Source organism: Nyctibius grandis, chromosome 2 (genome assembly GCF_013368605.1).
Source record: "Nyctibius grandis isolate bNycGra1 chromosome 2, bNycGra1.pri, whole genome shotgun sequence".
Classification (NCBI taxonomy): domain Eukaryota; kingdom Metazoa; phylum Chordata; class Aves; order Nyctibiiformes; family Nyctibiidae; genus Nyctibius; species Nyctibius grandis.
Genome location: NC_090659.1, coordinates 12,537,415 through 12,559,582, shown reverse-complemented (window position 1 = coordinate 12,559,582; position 22,168 = coordinate 12,537,415). Strand labels below are relative to the sequence as shown.

General features: G+C 37.6%; 1 protein-coding gene across 3 annotated transcripts in view; it reads right to left on the bottom strand.

The window, feature by feature from the left end:
* Positions 1-22,168, bottom strand: part of USP25 (ubiquitin specific peptidase 25) — a 95,786-nt gene that overhangs the window by 56,079 nt on the left and 17,539 nt on the right. For all 3 annotated transcript variants that reach the window (XM_068425510.1, XM_068425511.1, XM_068425509.1), the window contains exons 2-4: positions 16,582-16,659; positions 15,360-15,504; positions 5,824-5,947 (exon numbers count right to left, since the gene is read on the bottom strand). In XM_068425510.1, coding sequence (XP_068281611.1) covers positions 5,824-5,947; positions 15,360-15,504; positions 16,582-16,659 — 347 coding nt within the window. The remainder of the gene's footprint in view (positions 1-5,823; positions 5,948-15,359; positions 15,505-16,581; positions 16,660-22,168) is intronic.

Sequence of the window (22,168 nt, the reverse complement as noted above, 5' to 3'; positions counted from 1 at the left end):
AGATTCAAATAGGATGGACAACAAGAAATTTTAGGCAGCACTATTTATGTAGCGCTTTCATCTACAATTGCTTTTATTGGTATGCAAAGCACAAAGTCACCAATATTTATTTTACTGACAGGAAACCAAAGCTAGGCAACTTTCAAAAATGGAAGATGCTTTCTTAGTTTCCATTTTTGCAACTTACACAACTGTATTTATCACTTTACATAGTAAGTAATTACTTTATGAGCCTTGGAAAGACAGCTCCGCACAACTTTTCAAATGTCAGCAAACAAGTTAATTGTGCGTTTCAATGACCACACTCTTTGCAGGAAACTGTTCCTACGTGATTTATGCTGAATGTCCATGTTTCACATGACAGTAAGATCTGATGTGCGTTATGCTCCCAAACTCAAGCTTCACTCAATACAGTATTTCTGTATGAGCACATATCCTTAGCCTGGTGACAAAGAACACCTTAACAGTAATTTGTGGTAGCCATATATTCTAAATAGAAAGATGGAGATGGATACATTCAGGACATATAACAACGGCTCTAACTAATAAGCAAAGTTGCCTGGCATGTGCGCTACTGACACAGTTACTACCCCCAACCATTCAGTCCGACTATCCCTACAAAAGGCTGAGCTGCTATTGAACTACTACATTTGCCAAGCACAGGATTTCAGGAGCTGCATGACAAGCATTGAAGTAGTCTATGCAACCTGAATGGTTGCCCCCTTCAGTTCTAGACTCACTAAACATCAAAGAAAGGCAGATCTAGGCTGGTCGGTAAATGGAGTTACTAAAGGACAAAGTTTGAACACCTCAGAAAAAGAAAGAAGGAGAAAAAAACAAACCAAAACAAAAAACCACATGACGTAACCCCTCAGTTTCCTAACTAAATTTTTGTTTCAAGCTATGCTCTAGTCGAAGTAAGAAAACGTATCTTCCAAGATATACAAGAACTATGCTATATTATATGAATTTACTGTAGATAACTGTTTTGGGGGATACAATAATTTGTTATTGCTACTTATTTAAAAAAAAAAAATAGAGGCATTCAGAATTTGAGATACTTATACATTTAGTATAAGTATCGCTTTTGTATCAATACATCTCGGGAAGAACCTAAAACTTGTAATTTCCTAAGGATTAATCAATTTCTGACATTCAGTTTTTGATATATAACCTTGTAAACAGCACATCTTTTTTCAAAAGACACTGAGAGGACAGGTATATAATCCTCTAAGACTTTCTGCTCTGACATGTCTTCAAACAATGCATAGGGATGGAACCTGACTCTTCAGTAGTAAAAGACTTACAACTAGCAATGATAATGTTATCTCCCGAGTAAACCCCAAAATGTAAAGAAACAGTCAAATTAATTTTCCTTCTCACTGATATAATCCTTCAAAAGTGTTACATGACCGGTGTATCTCTGCTTTGAGAGTAAGAGTTATTTGATGGGGACATTAAAAATTAATTCAAAACAAATGTCTCACATATTTCAAATAATTTCTCATTCAGGTAGAATTACTTAAACTCTTGTTTAAACTAAATTGAAGGGACCTTTAAAACTGATGGGAAGACTGACAGACTGGAATAAATTTAGAATGATGTTGTAACAGGACTACAATACCTACTCCATACCACTTTTGTTTCAGGGAAACAATCAAACTTTCTTCTTCTCCAAGCTCAAGAATATTTCAAGATTCAAGTTCAGAAAAATATATATTCTCAAACTGAAACAGTTCCTTGACCCCAAAGGCATTACCATTTATCAACTTTATTACCTACTAAAATTCCTTCCTTGTATTTGTTTTTGTATTTCTTCAGCAGGTGAAAGAAATCTGGCTCCACCTCAAATCTGTTTCCATGTCTTAAATTATTTGATTCTCAAAGCTTCATAATATTTTTCCTTAATTTTACTTAAAACATTATCTGTCCTCAGAGATCACATGCAATAGCTGCACACCCTATGTGCCAAATTCATTTTCAGCCATAATGACAGCTGTGATGCAAACTGAAATAGAAGTGAGCACAGTAAACAGGAACCTAATGATCATCTCAAAAGCTACATAAATAAATGTATTTACCAGCACAGTGAGTATACCTCTTATACCACAATGTTCGCTACAGTATATTCATACAGTCCTGATTTGGGAGTCCACCTCGATAAAGAATCTTACTCACACATTGCTCTCGAGAAAATGAGCATCCTTCCAGAAAGTTAGTACAAGGATTTAGCAGTTCTGATTATACAACTGAAACACCCTCTTTGTGACCCTCGGAGACCACAGCAGCAGTCGCTAGCAGCAGAGCCATCAGCTACGTGCAGGGGATGGCATGTCTCTAGCCTCACGGGACCAAAGGCTTCCCCACCTCCAAGCGCTGGAATCTTGTTTGGAGGGAAACTCTGGAGTGAGGGTTAGTTAATGCCAGGCTTGGCATGGGACATGAAAGCAGTGTTTTATTTCCCTCCCTAACAAGCTGGACATAGCCAAGCAGCTTTGCAGAGCTGCTTGCATGGGGCTAGCCAGACAATGCAATAAGCCTCGGGCAAAGTAAGCCCACAGCACAAAAGTTCAGCCAAACCATTCTGAGGAAGCCCACTAAACATGCTGCAGAAAAGCCCACTCCGGCAGGCTATTCAGCTAAAAAAAACAAGGAAAGGGTTTTATACTGTGACTGTCTTATAGCTGGACATCCAGCAGTATTCCCCAACCCTACATCCCTCCCCAGTTTCACCTCTGATCTATACACACAATGCTTAGCCACAGTGCAGTGTCCCCAGCGGTTTTATGACCGTGTTAAAAAAAAACAAAAAACAAAACAAAAAAAAAAAAAAAAAACAAACAAAAAAAAAACACAAACAAAAAAAAACCACCACAACCACCACCAAAAAAAAAAACCCACAAAAAAACCCACAACCAACCAGCCCTGGAGTTGTGCACACCCTTACGCACTTACAGTATGGCTCTCATTTTAAAACGGCTACTACCCTAGGCACAACACACATTAAACATTTCTCCTTTCAGTCATATGTTACTAGTTTCCCCAGTGAAGCCCTATCTGACCAGCCTCCTCCCATCCATGAAAAGTAATATAAACAGGAAAAACTTCTTCCTATTAGGAAATACACTGATCAGGCACAATTCCCTGGGAGATTTAGAGAGGGAATAGTAAAATCTTTAACTATGCCATGTACAAGATTTTCAGCTTGGACACTTGGACATTTCAGCTGCACTCCTCTAAACACCTACATAGCAATCAGATCTGTCCTCATTAAGTAGCACAAGGCAATTACATTCAGGACAACAAATTCTACGTGCATTACAACATTAATTACACAAGTCAAGAAATTCCATTAATGCTCCCTTGGAAACCTTAACAAAATCAGTGCAAATCAGGTTCCAAACCACTATGAGTACCTTTGAAAAAAAATATCCTCCACAACAAAGACTACTTAAATATGCACACATCCTACATTACTAAAAATTAAAGATTTCCATAGTTTAATTTCCTTATTATTGACTTCCTATTTGATTTCTGCTTCTTATTTAACTTAGAAAAACAAGAGTAAATGGCTACAGCTTGACTTGTTTACAACCACAGTGTTCTGCTTTTTGTTTTGAGAAGTTCTGCACAGATACTGTGCTTTCTATTGGAATGCCAACATTCTTCTGTGGGGTGTTAACGACAAAGCGATTTTAAATTTTTTTTTTTTTTAAAAAAAACAGTCTTAAGCCCTGTCCTTAAGGAAACTGATCAAACAGTTCAGATCAAGAATTCAGAACCTCCTCTATTTGTACAACTTGGACATAATTTGCCATAAACTCAGAGTGTATCTTGGTATGTAACTGAGTTGATACAATACCTCAATGCTGCCTAAACCCCCAAGACTCTCGCTCTTCTCTGCCTCCATTCACAAGTAAAGTCCTATTTCCCTCTCCTGTGCCATAATACACTCTGGATTTTTTAGTGAGCATTTTCGTATGGCTTTGGGAGCTGAATTCATGCAACAAATGCTCCAAAGAATACTACAGCAAATATAGAAGATGGAGTACGGTGTGCAGGCCATATCCCCCTTGGTAGCAACAAGCTCTTAATTTGGCACGTGCTGTCATGTGTAATTTTGCCATCAAATATACACCTCTGTTTCATCAAAAGACCAACATTTTTCTCTGCGTATACCTGAAAAGATTGTCTACATGCCTTTGTACATACAGGGAAAAAAATGGCATACTTTGTTATTTTCTGCAACCAAAAAAAATACACCATAATTTAAGTAGAATGTATTTATAATACTTAGTTATGGGCTAAGCAGGTAAGACCAAAAAGGACTTTTTAGTCCAAGAAGTTAAAAAGTCTACAGGAAAAAATCTAAAGCTTCAAGGCTCCCAAGAACTGAGCACAGCAGAGGCAGTCAAAGCTTGGGGAAGGAAACAAAAGGGAAAAAGATTTCCACATCCAGAAATAGGTCCATCTTTCTGAGTGCTTGCCTAAATCACACTCTGTAATTACGACAATTCTGTCCTTCAAAAAGGAACATGCAACAGCTGAACTTATGAATCAGAACTGGACAGAATTTCCACCCTAATCTTGTATACACACACATACTGAGGTCTTAGAAAAAAATTACCCCTTAAAATCTTCTTCCAATTATTAATGAGAATATAAATCCCTCTCATCCCACCTTTCTCTCCTAAAATATCTAATCTTAAATTCATACAACAAGACGGCTTGTATCATAAATGAGGGGAGGGAGGGGTATGTTTATTCTCACAATTAGTAATCTATTTTTCAAAAGGAAAAAGGAAATGACTGCAGATAAAGTAACACTCTCCCTATTCTCAGAGTTGGACTTTTCTGATAAGCCATTTAGTCTGTCAAATACAGTGACTGACGAAAAGAATTATTGTGGTGAATCTCCCCCATCCAAATCAATTTTTTATAAAAATAGTCTTTTACAAGGAGGCAGCACTTAACGTTCTAACACAAGGATCAAATCATTGCCCTTTTCCCCTAGAACAAGGCCAGCCACCAATGAAAAAAAAACAACATCCCTCCCAATGTGAGCCACAGATGAAGAAAACAACATCCCTCCCACACAACCCTACACCCAGGCTTAGTTCAAGTCCCAAATATTTCATAATTATATCTATATTTACATATAAACACACACTGTACAAAAAGTTACTGGAAAATCTGATCAAAAGTTAACTTGCAGGCTCTTATCATGCCCAAGTTGAGAAAGTTAAGTTCATAAAACTTTAAACAAAGAAGTTAACTTCACTCAAAGCTTATAAATCCTATTTGTTAAATAGGTTAATAACATACTTTATCAGCTAAAATACAGCAGCTGCTCTTAGTATACTCAAGTCATAGCATTACTACCCTCTCCCTCAATCTCAGCCTTAGCACAAAGGTAAGAAAATGTTATTGAAAAATGAACACTGCAAAAAACAGGACAAAGACTTTATTAGCTTCTTAATTACATTTTGTTTTCATTACTTTTTACCTGATACACAGGAGAAACTTTTAGTTTTAGGTCCTATTTCAATATGACCATATATCCTCTATCTCCATCCACTTCCTCAATATTTAAACAAATACATCAGCATGAAACGTACTATTAAATCCTAGCCCCCAAATAATAGACTATTTTCCAGTGTAGAACATACAATACATTAAAGCAACATCCTGAAGCCAGGCATATCAGTAGCACAAGTGAAAGTAAACAAGTTATTCTTTGTTAAATCAAAAGTTAAAAAAGCAATACAGGCCAATCTCCAACTGTTTAATTTAATTTCTGCTTTATATAAGTTGTTCGTTTACCTGCTAATGGCTTGTTCCTCATCTGTTATTCCAGTCTCCCTGAATGCCCTGTTTGATTCCTCCAAACTCAAGGCAATTGCCCTCTGAAGATCATCTTTATCATCTCCAGTGAGATCAATCACATCTGAAAAGCAAAACTATCTTTCTCAAAATTAAAAGTGAAACAGAATGAAAGGCAAGTCTTACTGTAGAGGAGAGCGAGCCCACGTGGATTGCTGAGCGCCATTCCAGTCCATCCCTCCTGTGCCCTGCGCTCTTCCAACCACTAACCCTGCTAACGGCTCCCTTCCACCTCCAAACCAGATAAAAACCTCAGCAGCTTGCTCTTGCTAAGATGTGACGGGCAATAGTCTTCCTTCCTCCTAACGATCTTAAGTTTCACAAAGTTATGGGACAAATTTAGGAATCCATGGTTTCTGAAAGCCCTCTTAAAGCAATATACTTAAATGTATTACTTTAGCTACCGCAATCAGTTACTTCCAGGGAACACATGATGAAAACAACCTTCTCTTAAAAAGGATACCTTAACTGAGCATAGTTGTTTTTCCCTCCTCATGGAGGAAAGCATGTGGAGTTTTCCCAATACAGCCCCAAATTCTACAAGTATTTCTGTGCACTGGTGAGCCAAATACTTTCACACAGTTTCATAACATGTGGGAGAGTTCCTTAACCTAATTCTTTCCTGTCCTGTCTGTGCATTCCTTTTCTGAACATATTTAAATCCAACTTTTGTCTACTGGAAGTATCCCATCTCAACAGGAGAATTAAGTAAACAAATACTGCAGTCAAAACAAGGATCCTTACTTGGACACATGAGGAATGCTGGATGGACTACTGACTGGGTACTGAAGATGATAACTCTACTTCCTCTCCAGCTCCCCTTATCTAAAGAATCATATACTAACATCCCCCATAAGCCTCCTTGTTTCCTGAGGGTAGCCAGAGCACTCCCCCTCCTGAGCAAAGAGGGATCACACCGTGACACCAATCATCCCCCCCATCGGGCACAGCCACGCTTTCAGAGCAGCCAGGGCAAACAGGAACATCCATCAACTGTGCAAGACCTTCAGAAAAGCCAAGGTCGTTGGTTTTCATGATTTCAAGGGCCAAAAGTCTCATTTTGCAAGTCAGCCAGACAGAAAGAGAGGGGAAACTGCACAAGAGTTTTATGTGCCATATTAGACAGACACGCATACAGACTGTTGGCTGGTTTCAGTCTCCCTACTCCAAGGCCAAAGTTTACCCAAAGAGCTATGAAACAGACTACTCTCCAGCCTGGGGTTTGGACATTAGAAGCTAAAGACTCTGGGAGAAAGAGATACAGATTTGAAACTGATGATTGCTCACAAAGAGAGATGAGCATCTTGTCTGCATTTCTCCTTCCACATGACAGCTCAATTACTTGTACTCAAAGAGCTTCTCTGTTTAGCTTCTGACTCTTCACCTGGATGTGCTGACTCGCTGTAGGGACAGATTCCCCTATTTCCCTGGGCTTGCTTACTTGTCTGTGACATGTCCTACTGGATCGAAATAAAACACTGAACTGATGATACAAAAATCATTGCCATAGCTGTGTATGAACAGAAAATGGGATGACTTGTCCTCACAGAAAGCTAGAACTGAAGAGAAGTTGTAAAAGAAACTCTTCTGTTAACACCAGCATCTTCAAAAACTAGTTTTCAGCTTAGCCCTGTTTTCCCCCCAAAAAAGATGGTTGAATTTCTATTGTATTTAGTGAGCCTTTAAAGGAAGCACTCTCACCTGCAAAGTAAACTGGGAAATTTGTCATGATCTGGAAGTATGGAAAAACGCTATGACCACAGAAGCGGCACTTGTTAATTTAATTCTTATGTCTTTTATAGTCAGCTCAGATCTTCCAGCATATCAGAAGGATACTTCAACTCAGATGCCTGAAATTCTCCTTCAGAAGTACTAAAGCAATTACAAGAACCACCAGCAGAAGTCTCACCCAGAGGAGTTTTGATACATGAGCTGCCACGTTAAGAACAATGTAATTTGGGCTAAAAGAATACCTCAGCCTGGGTCACATGCAAGCATGGCTCTGTTCTACAGCCTGAGAGCATGAGAGATGCTAGAAAGGTGGACAGCAATTAGAGGATCCCATGACCACACACACTACCTAAAACGCTCTAAAATGTGGTGCTTATGTTGTATTTTCTATCCATTTGCAGGTAGTCACACACAAGCACCTCATCTCCACTGGAGACAAGCTTTTTTCCTGAAAGTAGCAATAGTGGTCACAACTGAAGAAGGAGTAAACCTCAATCCAGCAGCCACACATGCTGATGGAGAAGTATGGGATTACTCTGATCACTTACAGACGGGAGTATTCCTTTGGCTAGTCTCTAGTCAGGTAAGAGTGATGAAATTCTTACACAACAATAAAGAAGAAGGTTAGATTAGGAAGTATGGGGAGTATTTTCCAGAAAAGAACTCATAACCTAGCTGAAAATTACATGGCTAGCAAAAGCTCCCACTGTTATACAAAAAACAACAAACACCATCAAACTATCAAGGTCAACTGCAACTCACACTTTCATTAATTATTCAGTTTCTTTGCACCTCCCTAGCTCCTTAATCTTTATTAATCTGTACCACCACCCTACGTGTTCAGAAGTCTATTACTATTCGTATTACCAGTGATTACATCACTTAATATTAAAACCCCAAATCCTTGACTTCCACTTGCTTTCAGAAAGCAGATCAACACAACAGTTTCCTTTGGCACAGAAAGGTTTTGGAGCAGACAATATAGGGTTCTCTTTAGAAATGTTTTTTTTTTCATATATCTAGTTCCTGATCTGCATGAAAAAAGACAATACAGTGAAGACTTGCTGCTAGATACTACCACCACATGTGAGTGGTGCAATCGATTTATGTCACAGGGAGTTTACCTAGCACAACTTAAGTCAGAAAAATACATTTCTAAATATCAGCTGATCCGTGGTAACCTACTCTATGCAAGCTTTTAGTTTGTAGCAAATGTAAAATAAAAATGTTTTGGAGATTTAAGATGACGTATTTTAGCTCATGTTTGCTGTACTTGGAGCAGGTCCAAGGTCTTCTTCAGCATCTCAGCTGACACAGCAACTCATCAAGCTGCAACAGCTCACATACGACTTGAATCCTAAGTCATAGGATTATAAAGAGGGTATCTCAATAGAAGTCACAACAGAAGGGGAACAGTCTGAAAATAAACTCCTCTTTTAAAAAAAATATGTATCAGCTTGTCTACACAGTTTGCATTCCCATCAGTTGGTTATAGATTATACAAATGTACATATACTACATTAAATTCATGCAGGTTTTTTTTTTGGTTTTGTTTTAAAATATCTTCATGTTCTGTAAATTCTTACATGGGGATTTATTTTTTTTTTTGTGAAAAGATGTCCAATTATCAAGCAGTTATTCTACAAGTATGATCACTTTGCCTTCTCTCAGAATCATTAATAAATTCAACATTAACTTAGTTTTAAAATTGTTACTTCACTTCAACTTTATATTGTTAATGCAAACCTATGACTGCTTATTTCATAGCAATTAGTAGTGGAATTCATTCAGGAAACTGATCTACTGAAGTTTCCTATCTGACCAACTGATTTCTGTGTTCAACTCTGTGTTCAAGGTCTGAGTTTGAAGGAAAAAGAAAAGAAAAGCTGACTTTTACCCAAAGTATCAAACACACATGAGTTTCCTGTGATAGGCTAGAGAATGTATTTCACAAAGGTATTAAGAGTAATACCACTTCTTCAAATTTATAGTTACCTGACTTTAATTTACATACATTGATTTTGTAATGCTCCTCATTTAGGCCACAGAATGCTTTAGTTCTCACTGGCTCATCCTCATAAAGGTACTTCTTATTGTACATCACATAGCCTTAGAAAATACAAACATTCTTAACTAAGTCGTGACTACTAAACAAACAAAAAAGTTTGCTTCTGAAAAAATTCTTTATAAAGGAAGAAGCTGTTCATCAAAACAGTCTGGCTTAGTGCATTCATGATGTTTACTCAACTAAAATTAACATGCAGAATTATTCAACTGTTTTACTAAGAAATGTATTTTTGGTTTACAACATTATTATATAATAATGTGTGCTTCTAGTACATAAGATACAGAGTTTGACATCATTTGTAATGCTACGAAGCAATTTTAAGTTGCATATTGAAATGCGTGACAAATGTACTAGTATATACACAGTAAATTCACACTTTATCTATCCCCATACATCATCTTTCTTTTCTAAAAAAAAAAACTTCTTATCAATCTGTTTACTTAGGAAGTTTCTATCATCATTTAAATAAATGGTTCTTACTTGGTAATTGCCTAGGTCATTAAAATAATTACTGTGTTATTGACTTGTTACTTATACCAGGAGAAGGCAGAAGGTAGGAACTTCAAACATAAGTAGGATGGGAAACTCAGCATGAGGGACAGATCTGAAGTAGCAATTGAACCTAGGGAGAGGCTATAAACAACTGCAGTGAGGCAACCACTGGCACAGGGAGAGGAAAATGAAGGGGCAGGCCTGATGGGTTCAATGGACATGTGCCAAGTATGGAAATCCAGCAGCAAGACTCCAATTTCAAACACACCAACAACATAAAAAGAAGAAAAAAAAGAAAAAAATGAAGTTGAGACTACATCAGTTTTGTTTATTACAAGCAGAGCTAAGTAAGATCCTATATTCTACGATCTATTCTGTGACGTTAAACGTCGTTATGGTCTTGGGCTCCTACATGAAGATTTAAAGGAATTTAATCAGGTCTATTTGCCACTTCTGGTTAAAACTGGATGGGGAAAGAACACACAGCATCCCTGCAGCTACTTAAACAACTCAAAGAGCTCTATTGATGAGAGAGCTAGCAAATGTTAGCCACCAATATCTTACAGGAACTTCCTCATCTCAGCTGCATTTACACTGTCTTAGGATGGTAACACCTTAAACTGACGATTCTCACACTGACAGGGATGGGAAGGAGAGAGGTAGTCATGGAACAAAGGAACAAGTGAATCTGTAAGATGAAAGGAGGACCTCAAAGTACAAGACCCCTGACATTTTGAAGCAGGGACCCTGCCATACCAAGCTGGAGAGACTCCCAGGAACCTGGATAGAGATGACACAAGTAACCCCTGAAACAGAAGGAAATGTCATGAAGACACAAAGCAGTATCTGAGTTAGGTAAGGTGACAGAAGAAACTCGTGTTAGATTCTACTCACAGAAACAATAAAATGCACAGCTATAGAGTGAGAACTGACTAGAACTTGTGCAAAGAAGGATCTATGAGCTACAGCTGATTCATGTTCAACCTCCAATTCACATCATCACAGTGTTGAAGGAAATATGAAGTGTTACACTGAGGTGTATTGTCAGAGCACTACATGGACATTTATAAAGATTCACCCATTTTTCTTAAGAACTCAGTTGAAGTCTTGGTTATTGTTTTGAGTGCCACAATTCACGAAAAAGGTGGAATAATTAGAGAAGGTCCAGAAGAGAGAAAAAAATTGACAATAGGTATAGGAAATGCATCCAAAGACTTGGAAAGAATTTGGGCTGTTTAGTTTAGATCTGAGAAAACTCAGAGGGGACATTATGATACACTGTCTTCGGGCATGCAACACTTCATCGAAGACAAAAGGAATGAAGTGTACTATAAACCCCACAGGGGATAGCACAAAGAATAAAAGACTTAACTTGAAGCAAGAGGGATTTAGGCAAGACATTAGGAGTCTAAAAGTAAGGACAATGAAGCACCAAAACAAATTACGCTATAAACTTTTCAGAGTCTCTAGAACAGAAGGGGTTTTAAGAAATATGTTTATATAAACATCACTTAGGGAGGTTTTAGGTGCAGTTAAGCCTACCTCATCGCAAAGGGTTGATTGAATGACTTCTGAAACCCATACAAAGGCTCAAACTCTAGGAACAGGAAGATATAAAAGCTAGGTCCCCAGAAACAATGAAGTCTACAACCCTCAAGTTGGTGTGTGTGGTATTTTACAGTCACATTATACTATGTCCTTATAAAAGGGCTTAAGATCTTTTGTCTTGGCTGTGGAATGTGCAATTGCGGAGACTAATAATTCAGTTTTTGTGAAAAACAATTCTGAGTTTTCAAAAGAAGGGAGGGAGAGAATTTGTCTTGACAGCTGTTTCATTTGAAGACAATATATCTTCTAAAATACATGTCTTCTCTTCATTCTGCCGCTTCCTTTAACCCCAGGTTCTGCAAGTTTCTCAAATAATGAGAAGGAAATGGATAAATGCTTAGCAATGCAATAGTTCTATTGTGCAGTCATAGATGAAAATACACTGAATTACTGCAAATGGAAACAAAAAGGTTTCTAGAGAAATCAATAAAGTGAAAATACTGGAAAGTACTACCAAACAACTTATTTTATTTTGCTTTAGGTCCAGTGTCTAGGATTTATGCTACTAAGCAGAACATTAAAGTGATCTTATATTAAAACAAGTTCACTTGTACACTGCAACCCTAATACTTCAGCACTTTCTGCTCACTAACAGACTGCAGGAAAGAAAGGAAAAAAAAACCTTTGCAGAGGGATCAGATAAAGCATGCATCACTCTTGACATGAAAAAGCTACACTTCCAGGTGCTTGCACATACCATTTTGAACAGGCAAAAAGGCAAGCATCATGAATAACGCTGATTGTGCAAGTCAGCCTTTGCTTTTAAAGACGGAGTAAATTTTATGCAAACTCATTAATAATTTTTGCAGCTGCTGAAATGTTGCATTTGCTAATAAGAGAAATGAGGTTTCCTTACACCTCCTAACATACGGAATAGAACTCTCAAACAGTTGAATGACTGTCACTTTTGGAAAAGCCAGTGCACAGTCCAGGCTAACCGCTGATTGTTAAGGTATGATTTCCTGTTATATATGTTTTTATTTTATCCCTTAACTAAGTAACCATTTCAAAGAAATGTAGTCAGTCAAGCTCACAGAATACATTCGATTTGCCTTTATGCAAGGCATACATTCAAAAGCCTTCGTAAGTGGTTGGAGGTTTTCTGTGGCATAAAAGACAGCTCTGATAGTTATCTGTAACTGCCTCTCATCCCCAGTTTGGATGACTTAACTTGGTGGGACCGCGAAGATCGGTGACTCATAACATCGTAAGTTCTAAATGCACAGAGGTAGTTAAGCAGTAAGGAACAGTAAAGGTGAGTTATAATTATCTTCATGTAATTATACCTACATGGGATAGTAAAAGGGAGTCAAATTTGAAAGGCAAGATACTGTCAGCAACTCAGCATAGCTACTGAGAAGTGCTAACAGCATTCTTTGCAGAAGGGAGTGTTGATGGTTGGAGCTATCATTGCTGAATGTTTTCCATCTGTGCCTACCCTTCCATTCTCTTCTCTCAAGTCATCCAAAATGTCTTTCACCACCCTCCCTTACATGACAGCACTTACCAATGCAGGGCCCTGAACCTTGTCCATTTTAAATGTACTGCATTTTTAAAATTCATAACCAAAATAATTACAGACAAGCAGATCCCAACAAAAAGAACTGTAGGGTTCTGCAAGAAGCTTTCACTAGACCTCTACAGATGGGGGGGCTCTATGATCAGAGATTGGCTTAGACTTTTGTTCTGCTGTGAGTGTTTAGTTCTTGCCCCACGAGTCCTCCAACACGAAGAAAAGTTGGCCAAGATGCCTTTATCTCATAACATGTTTTCAGTCTAACTAAAATAAAGGGTGGCAAAGGGCTCTCATCTTTGTTGCCAGGGAGGACCTGACCAGACACTAAAGATAAAAAAAAAAAAAAAAAGTCGGCTTGCTTTTTCCACAGTAGTTGGTGCTTCTCGATTACTGACTTGTAGTGCTATATAACTGTAAGGAATCTGGGTCTGCCTTCAGCCCCCCAGAAAAGAGAAGAGAATCCTGAAATTCAGCTTGGAATGTGCAACTCAAGACTTACTCTTTTCAGTTTGACCATCAGTCATGGGTAACGTAGACTCTGCAGGCTTGACTCTTCCCTCTCACATCCCTTGTCACCTCATATCTTCAATAAGGTTGCATAGCACAGTAAGTGACAGCAAAACTAAACGGTTCTATTAATGAGATTGCTAATAAATCTAATTAAACACAGACTGCAAGAGAATCCAGCTTACTAGTCCACTGCCACAGTAGATCTTCAGTACTGGAGACTATGACAACAGTGGTAAGTTTGTTGAAAATAGTTTCCATTTCCTCAATGTCAAATTTCTGACATTGAAAATGAAATACATGTGGGGTTTTGTGTGTGTTTGCTTCCCAAAGGAGGGAAAGAAAAAAAAAAAAACACGACCCAAAAAAAAAAAAAACCAATCACCCCCCCCACAACTTAGTGGAAGGACAATACAACTACTTATAATGTACTCAGAGCATTTTATACAGGGTTGTTAGTAACACCAAGGATTAAAATGCAGTTTTCAGATCTGAGATGTTAAGAATAAACTCATCTCTAATTTAAAAAAAATAAAAAGTTTAAAAAATGTTTATGTCAAGGTGCCAGAGTCAACAAGGCAACTGTACAACTGACAAGGAGATCTAACTAAACTTCTTTACAACGGTGCCACTGTAGCCACCCCACTATTAGTGAAATGAAGGGCAAAAAATCCTACTGTGGGTGAAGCTAAATAATTCTACTCATTTAATAAAAGCTACGTAGCTGTACTACATATATGGTCAAAGGATCAATATATAATTAAAATATTCTACATCTGTGTTTAGAATGTTGGAATGTAAATACAGTATCAAGAAACTCATATTTTACAGAAATCAAACCCACTACAAAACTTCCTTTGACTTTTTCTTTCATGTTATTTCCCATATTTATTTCCGAAACACATTTAACACATTTCCTCCCTGTCCCCCATAAAAATAACTATACACTTTAGCAAAGGAATAGAACCTGCAAGGCTCAGAGAAATACAGGTTTTGGGACCTCCTGCATCAATTTTAAATAAATTTATTTAGTTAAGTATATTTAGTGTTAATTTCACATATAAAATACCTACTCTTTTACTACAAAATGCACACCTAACCTCTTGCTTTTCTCTTTGGGAAAGTCATCTCTGTCAGGGAGAAGCTACTCTTAATGTGCTAAAGCTTGATATGCTTAAGACATTCATTCACAGACTCTTCTCCAATTTTATTTTATTTTGACAGAAGAATACCCAGCTTTTGCCTTTAATTATTTACTGCATGACCCCAAAATAAATCGCATAATACAGGAAAAAAAAAAAAAAAAAAAAAAAAAAGGAAAAGAAGATTGAAAACCCAGTTATTCACCCTCTGATCAGTACCATACATACATGTAAAGGTAATGCTTAAGGATAGCTCAAATAAAAAAAAATACACTGGAATAAGGAAAGAAAGAATACATAATAATCTAAAAATTGTTAAGTAAGAATTATCAGCACATTAACAGCCATCTCACAGGCAAGTTTTTAGTTTCCTTGCCTTTAAACTAAACGTACGAAAAGAAAAAATACCTACTGGTGTCTGCCTGGCTGCCCACGCTGATGTATCTGTCATTTCCAGGAAGGGCTGTTTGATAGTAAGTTGCCTCCTCTAGCTGGGGAACCTTGGCATTCTTCGCAGTGAGGAAAGCCACAGCCAACTCCAGATTACCATTGCTGTCCTTTAAGCATCAACAGAACGAGAAGTGAGAGATCCCTTTTAAAATTTTTCTTAACAGCAAAGTACAATATTACAAGCAATCTGGAAGATCAATGTCAGATTGTATTTTCAGGTGAAATATAGATTAGAAAAGAAAGTTTCCGAACTTGACATATTCTGTAGATGTCACTATTTTTAACCAAAACAAAGATAAAACATCTTATAAAAATTTACTTTGGTAGAATTCCACTTCTTTCAGAAAAAAATAAAAGGTCTTGTAGTATAGGTCAACCCCTCAACAAGCATAATCAGCACACTGTCACAGACTTCAACAGCAGTCAGCTGAATTCTTCTGAAAATCTACCATTTCATTTTTAAAGCCAGAAATACTGGCTTTGAGGGGCAGTTGTGTACATGATTTATGCTGAATCTGAATCAACAACTACATATATGTGAAAATGACTGAAATTCACTTGATCCTCATTTACCATGTATAAATGGCTAAAAATCTCTGTTTGAGGGAGATAAGGCATTTTTAAAATTTTATTACATTTATATATATATTTGGGGAAACAGAAAGCAGAGACACCTGCCATTCTTTACTTGCATCAAAGAACGCTTCTGTGCTGTGAAAAAATTTACAATGGTTGAAAAAACAGTGAAAGAACAGCAAAGTAGCAAAGAGCGGCAAGGTCAAGGAGAGTTCTTCATTCTAGATACTGAGCACGACCTGTTCATGATAGAAAATTCAACTACATCTTGACAAGAAAACAACATTTAACTCATCAGGAGTTGACCAGCTGTAGTAGCACCAAGGTATCTCAAAACACTTTAGCCAAAGGTTAAAGGCAAGTCATACCACTCCTGTCTTTTCATTTTTGAATACCACATTTATTTTTACGTCAGTACCAAAATATACCAAGACTCCTTCTAAAGTGAACAAGCCACCATTATTAGCTTTCTTCCCCTGAAATAAATCTAAAAAGCATTCAAGCTGGGAATGGAAGGGAAGATGAGAGTAAGAAAGGGTGGGGTTTATGGCCTTCACAGGCAGTTAATATGTATATATTCAGCTACAAGTCAGACACATCCATCTTACCTTCAGTGCCTGTTGTAGTACCTGGATGTCATTAATACCAGTGATCTCCCTCAGCTGATTTAAAAATGTTTGCTGGTGCTAAAAAAAAAAAAACAGATCATCAAAATAAGAGCCAAATAACAGTAAAACCAATTACTTACAAGAGTATGCTTCTCTACAAACGTTAAAAGTGTCTCCATATAAGCTTTATATACCACAAAGGGGTAGAGCCTTTGTTATTCAAGTTTGTCTTAGTTTCTGCAACTTGGGCACTTTTAATTCCCAAATGTAATAGTTTTGTTCGGTTGGGTTTGGTGGGTTTTTTTAAAAAACAAAAACACTGATGATGGGTGAGCTTATGCAACATGGGTTTAAGGAGCCTGTAAAAAGCCTCAGTTGGCCCTTCTAAACAAATAAAACTCCATAGCTTAGTCTTCAAAGGCAGCAGGGGAAATAGTTGACTGAACTTCCATCAATACCAGTTTCTTCAACTTCCAATTACTCTCAATCCCACTTTTCCTTAATATACACAATTCCCAGCCATTCCAACCTCAAAACTAAGAAATTAAGCCTTACTGATCATTTTGATGTTTTATGAGAATTACTATAAAAATGTCCATGCAAAACAGTTTCTTGAGACTAAAGAATCCGTCTTAACCACCTTCCTAAACGAGCTGAATCCAACTCTCCGAAATCACAATATCAGTCAGCATCTATGAGTGAGTTTCAAGTAACACTTGGAGTTAGAAAAGAATAAGAGGTCCTGGGTTTCTTAAATATTCAATTAATATGAATTTTGAAGCTTTTTTTTTAAATAAAAATCTGGTCCCACTCCTGTTTAGAGCAAACAGATGATTCCGTCTGCTCATGCTCAGATATCTCATCACAGAAGCAAAAAGCAGGCGCTAGGCTGGCACAGTCCTTGAACTCCAGTTAACCATTAAAACCATCTTAACCATTAAAACCATGAAAAGAGGACTGACCATTGCTCCATACTAACAAATTCCATTCTTCCTTTGGCAGACGGGAAAAGGAGAAAAGCTTGGTGGTATTTGCAAGTGGTTTTTCTTTTTTATTGTTTGCCCACCACATCCTGAACTCAAAACAATAATTTCATCTAAAAAAGACAAGATTTCGTAAAGTACAGGGTTTTGTTTGCTAGACAAAAAGCATACTTCCTATCAGTGACAAATAAACGTTCTCAAGTTACTCTCCAAATTCGATTAAATAAACCCCAACTACAATTGTCTTGCGGCTACTTCTAAAACACTTTTCTCTAAAAAAAAAAAAAAAATTTGGAATCAAATATTCAAATACCCTTATTCTCTCCTTATCATGGCTTTGTACAGAAGAGGAAATTAAGAGCTGCATGAATGCTGAATTCCCCAGTGTGAAATTAACCTGACAGACACTACTTCATGCCCTAATAAGTTGAAACAGAAGGCGTATAGTTCAGGATGTTTATGAATTACATACACAATCTTCCCTTTATTTATGATCCTAAGGGACACTGCTAACAATCCAATTGGCCTTTTTTTTTTTTTCCCCCTTTTCTTTTTAAAACCCCTGCTATTGGCACGAGAAAAGTGAAGTGATGCAGGAAAACAAACTCCCACTCTATCCTCATCTCTCACCCTCTCATTTGTTTACTCTGTGCATTTCATAGCACCGTACAAAGACAGGACTTGTTTCCCCTATAAAGTTGCTTTCCTGCCCCTGGGTCTGACAAGAAGCAAAGAAAAGAAATGGAATATTTAGGAAAAGTAATTACAACAGCATTAAACTAGGCAGGAGAAATTCAAGGGCACTGCATGGCAGAAAAATGGATTTCTTTTCGTGTTTGCTACCAACGGGATGGTTCATAAAATGGAAAATAGTTTCACTATAAGTTATTATAACAAGTTACAACAGATTTCTTTATCTTCTACAATATATACAACACTTGGAAAGGCTGCCTGGAGGATATTCATTGTTCACAGAGATTCAGAAGAGACAGAAGAGACAGTTTACCAACAAACAATCTCTTAGCAGTTCAAAATATTGGCTGCTAATTTATGAGTACAGCTGCAACTTACAGACCTAGACATCTGTAGTTTATATTCAGATTTCAGTATTCCGGTGTAAAGCTGTGGTTCAAGGCCCCCTTCCCAAGGACATACACATTTAACAGATCAGAACCAGACCCAGAGATGTTCCTTTCTCATCAAGAGGTTATTTAAGTACCTAAAAATACTTTTTTAAGGCCAAGAGGCCTTTTTTAAGGACAAGAACAAATGGCCTCAAGTTGCTCCAGGAGAGGTTTAGATTGGATATCAGGAAAAATTTCTTCACCAAAAGGGTTGTCAAACATTGGAACAGGCTGCCCAGGGAAGTGGTGGGGTCACCATCCCTGAAGGTATTTAAAAGACGAGTAGATGTGGTGCTTAGGGATATGGTTTAGTGGTGGACTTGGCAGTGGTAGGTTAATGGTTGGACTCGATGATCTTAAAGGTCCTTTCCAACCAAAACAAGTCTATGATTCTATAAAAGTTTAAGGCACTCAGCTCCAAAATTTCTAACTGCTAATTAAGTAAACAACACAGAGAATCATAAGCATCCTAGTTACAAATGACAGAAATTAAGCGGAAAATTAATAGTTATCAGCAATACCTCAAACGGAGCTAAACTGCTTTGGGGCCATAAACACCTGATTTAGACATTACTGGCTTTTCAGGTAAATGTATACAAGCTGCCATTAATCTCTAATTGAATTATTTCAAATCAAACAGAAGTTAAAGAATGACAATCCGCTTCCCTTCCCAGAAGGAGGAGGAAAAAGATAAAAACAAAGCAACAAAAAAAAAGTATGATTGAAGTTGTTTCCACCTAATCAATGTGCTCTCTTAATACCTGCTAATAGACTAACAGGTCTTCAGAAACAATTCTGAAACTGCATACAGCAGCTAAAAACTCCGTAACGCGGCATTACACTGGTGGCCTTCTCTTCCATGCATTCACTGCTCTCCTCTCATCCTCTCAGATCTCACATAACTGCACCATCTGTACTGTGTACAGACCTTTCTTGCAACTGTATGTTTAACTTTGCCATTATGCTCCTTTACTATTAAATTGACAATGTATTATCACCCATGAAATTGTATTAATACAGGTAATTCTATTTCTTTTCACTACAAATGACAGTGCAGGCAGTTACTACCAAACCCTTTCTGCATTCATGACTCAGAGGGCAAAATCAAATTATCTTTTTGTGTTTCTTTTCACTTAAACTTCTTCAGAAACACAATTGTATTCATATTCAGAGAGCTGAGATTACTTCATTCTTGGTATAACTTTAATTTACTGCATCTGCACTAGACTGCCAAAGTCAAAACAGGTGAAGCTTTTTTGTTTTGAATTATATTCCTTTAGTATATTCGTTTAGCTATTGTGGCATACAGGATGATTTTTAAAGAAAAAAAGATTTCATTTTGCTGTTACCCATGACTGAAGTTTGGAGAACAACTTCTAATGCAATCACTAAAAAATTAAGTCTCTTCTGTATTGTAACTGATCTTTAATAGAATACTTAGGACAGACTTCTACACACAAAGCAAGCCACCCTCCTTATTCCTATTAATTCTCCGCCCGATTACATCTGCCCTAGAAGCTTTAGTCTTCCTGGAGCTTGGATGATCTTGAGTTGAAGTGACCATAGCATACAGACCACAAATACTAATGTAGCTATTCTAAACAATTATGATCATAATGCACTCAAAGGCTTACCAAAAATGCCCCCAAAAAAGCTCACACTACGCTAAAGCAAAGCTATAAAATGAAGAAGGTGGCCTACAAGTATTCACAAATGTCTGAAGCATCTACACTAATATATGTTAATGAAATCAGGCCAGCAAGGGAGATTCAGAACACAATTAGCACTCCTAACATAACAAGTTGTTTCCTTTTTGCAACACAGCTCTTCCCCAATTCCCTATTTTTCCAGCCTTGCATTAATAGAGGTTCAAATTCTGAATAACTCGCAGCACTTTAATTTAATAAGCAACCTCTCTCTTCAAATGCAGATCCAAACAGATTATTGCAACAGAACCAGGCGCAACTACTGGTGCAAAGAAACCCACTTCAGTTCTTTCAGAGCTTATTTGCCTGTAGCCACTTCTGTTTGCCATCCTCTCCTCAAATTTACGTGATGGATTCCATAGTTTATCTATAGCACAGATCCTCCAGTTGAGTGAGTCAATACTCCACGTGTATCTGCAGCACACACACACCACCAAATGTGTTACGTTATACATGCACACATATCTATAACACATATACACACATAATCCATGTAGCTTGAACTGCATTTGACTCAACTCTAAAAAGGCTTCAGAACTTGGTCTACGACACCAGACTCTGCCAGTGCAAGTGCTGCAGGGCAACCCAAATCCCTGGCCAGGCGAAGGAGATGATCCGCTGATGCTATAGCTGCCTTAAGATCCAGCTGCTCACACCCCTCAGTCCCACCATATCACATAGGAATCAGTTCCCCAGGGCTTTCATGCAGGAGCTGTTCCCAGCCTTCCCCCTCCCTCTGGCTCCCTGAGATATGCAGTATGTATCTCCAGGCTTTCAGCTTTTGGAAGATTTTAACTAACAGGAAATTCTCCATTTTCCTGGATGGAAGCCAAATTTGTATATTAGAAATGCATGCCCTTATTTCCAATTCTTTCCTTTTTCAGCCATCCCTCCCTTCCTCTCAGGAAATGCCCAATTAAGATTATCTGGTTTATAACCTCACACAATAGCATATTCAGTAGCTGTGCCAGCACTAGTGAAGCAGAAAAGGATCTACACTATTATCTGCTTAGGGAGATGCTGTGCCCAAATTAGTTCCACAACAGTACTGTAAACTCTGATAACTTATCCAAATCAGAGCAAAAAGCTAAATTACACAAATATTTTTTTGGACAAGGTAAATCTCATAAATTCACTAATTCTGAATTATACTGCAGATAAATTTGGGGAAAAAAATTAGCCACCTTTTGATCTGTTTATTTTCTCATCTCTGTAGCTTCTGAAGTACATGTAAGCTTTGGCTTTATTCATGGCAATATCCAAATATTTGTATTTGCAACACAAGTACTTTCAAACTTAGAAGATAAAACAACCCTCTTCAGTTTCCAAGCACAGAAAAAGTCATATGTTCAGTAATAAATGAGACGGTCAAACCATTACCAGGAGAAAACAGGGCCTACTGCTCCACTATGCAGTTCATTTAAATAGTAGATAATGAAAACAAACTATGGGAGTCCCTTCCTTCAAGGGATGAATACTTGCACTAAAGACAAAAAGAAAGAGGGGGGGAAATGCAAATGCCAAGAATAGCATCTTGACTCAGTCCCCCCACACAGAACCCACTTACTTTACTTTCCGGTGCAACACCGACTTGTGAGAGCCATTTGTCGGAGGAAAGCACGAATGACATTGCACAGAGTATTTTATATTAAAGACAGCTCTAGTGTAACGTGAGCTGCAGAGGACCTGCTAATGGTACGTTTGCAGACAAGTAGCTAATACGCCAGTTTCCTCATATGATGTAGCTGTAATGAGAAGAACACTGAGAGATTAG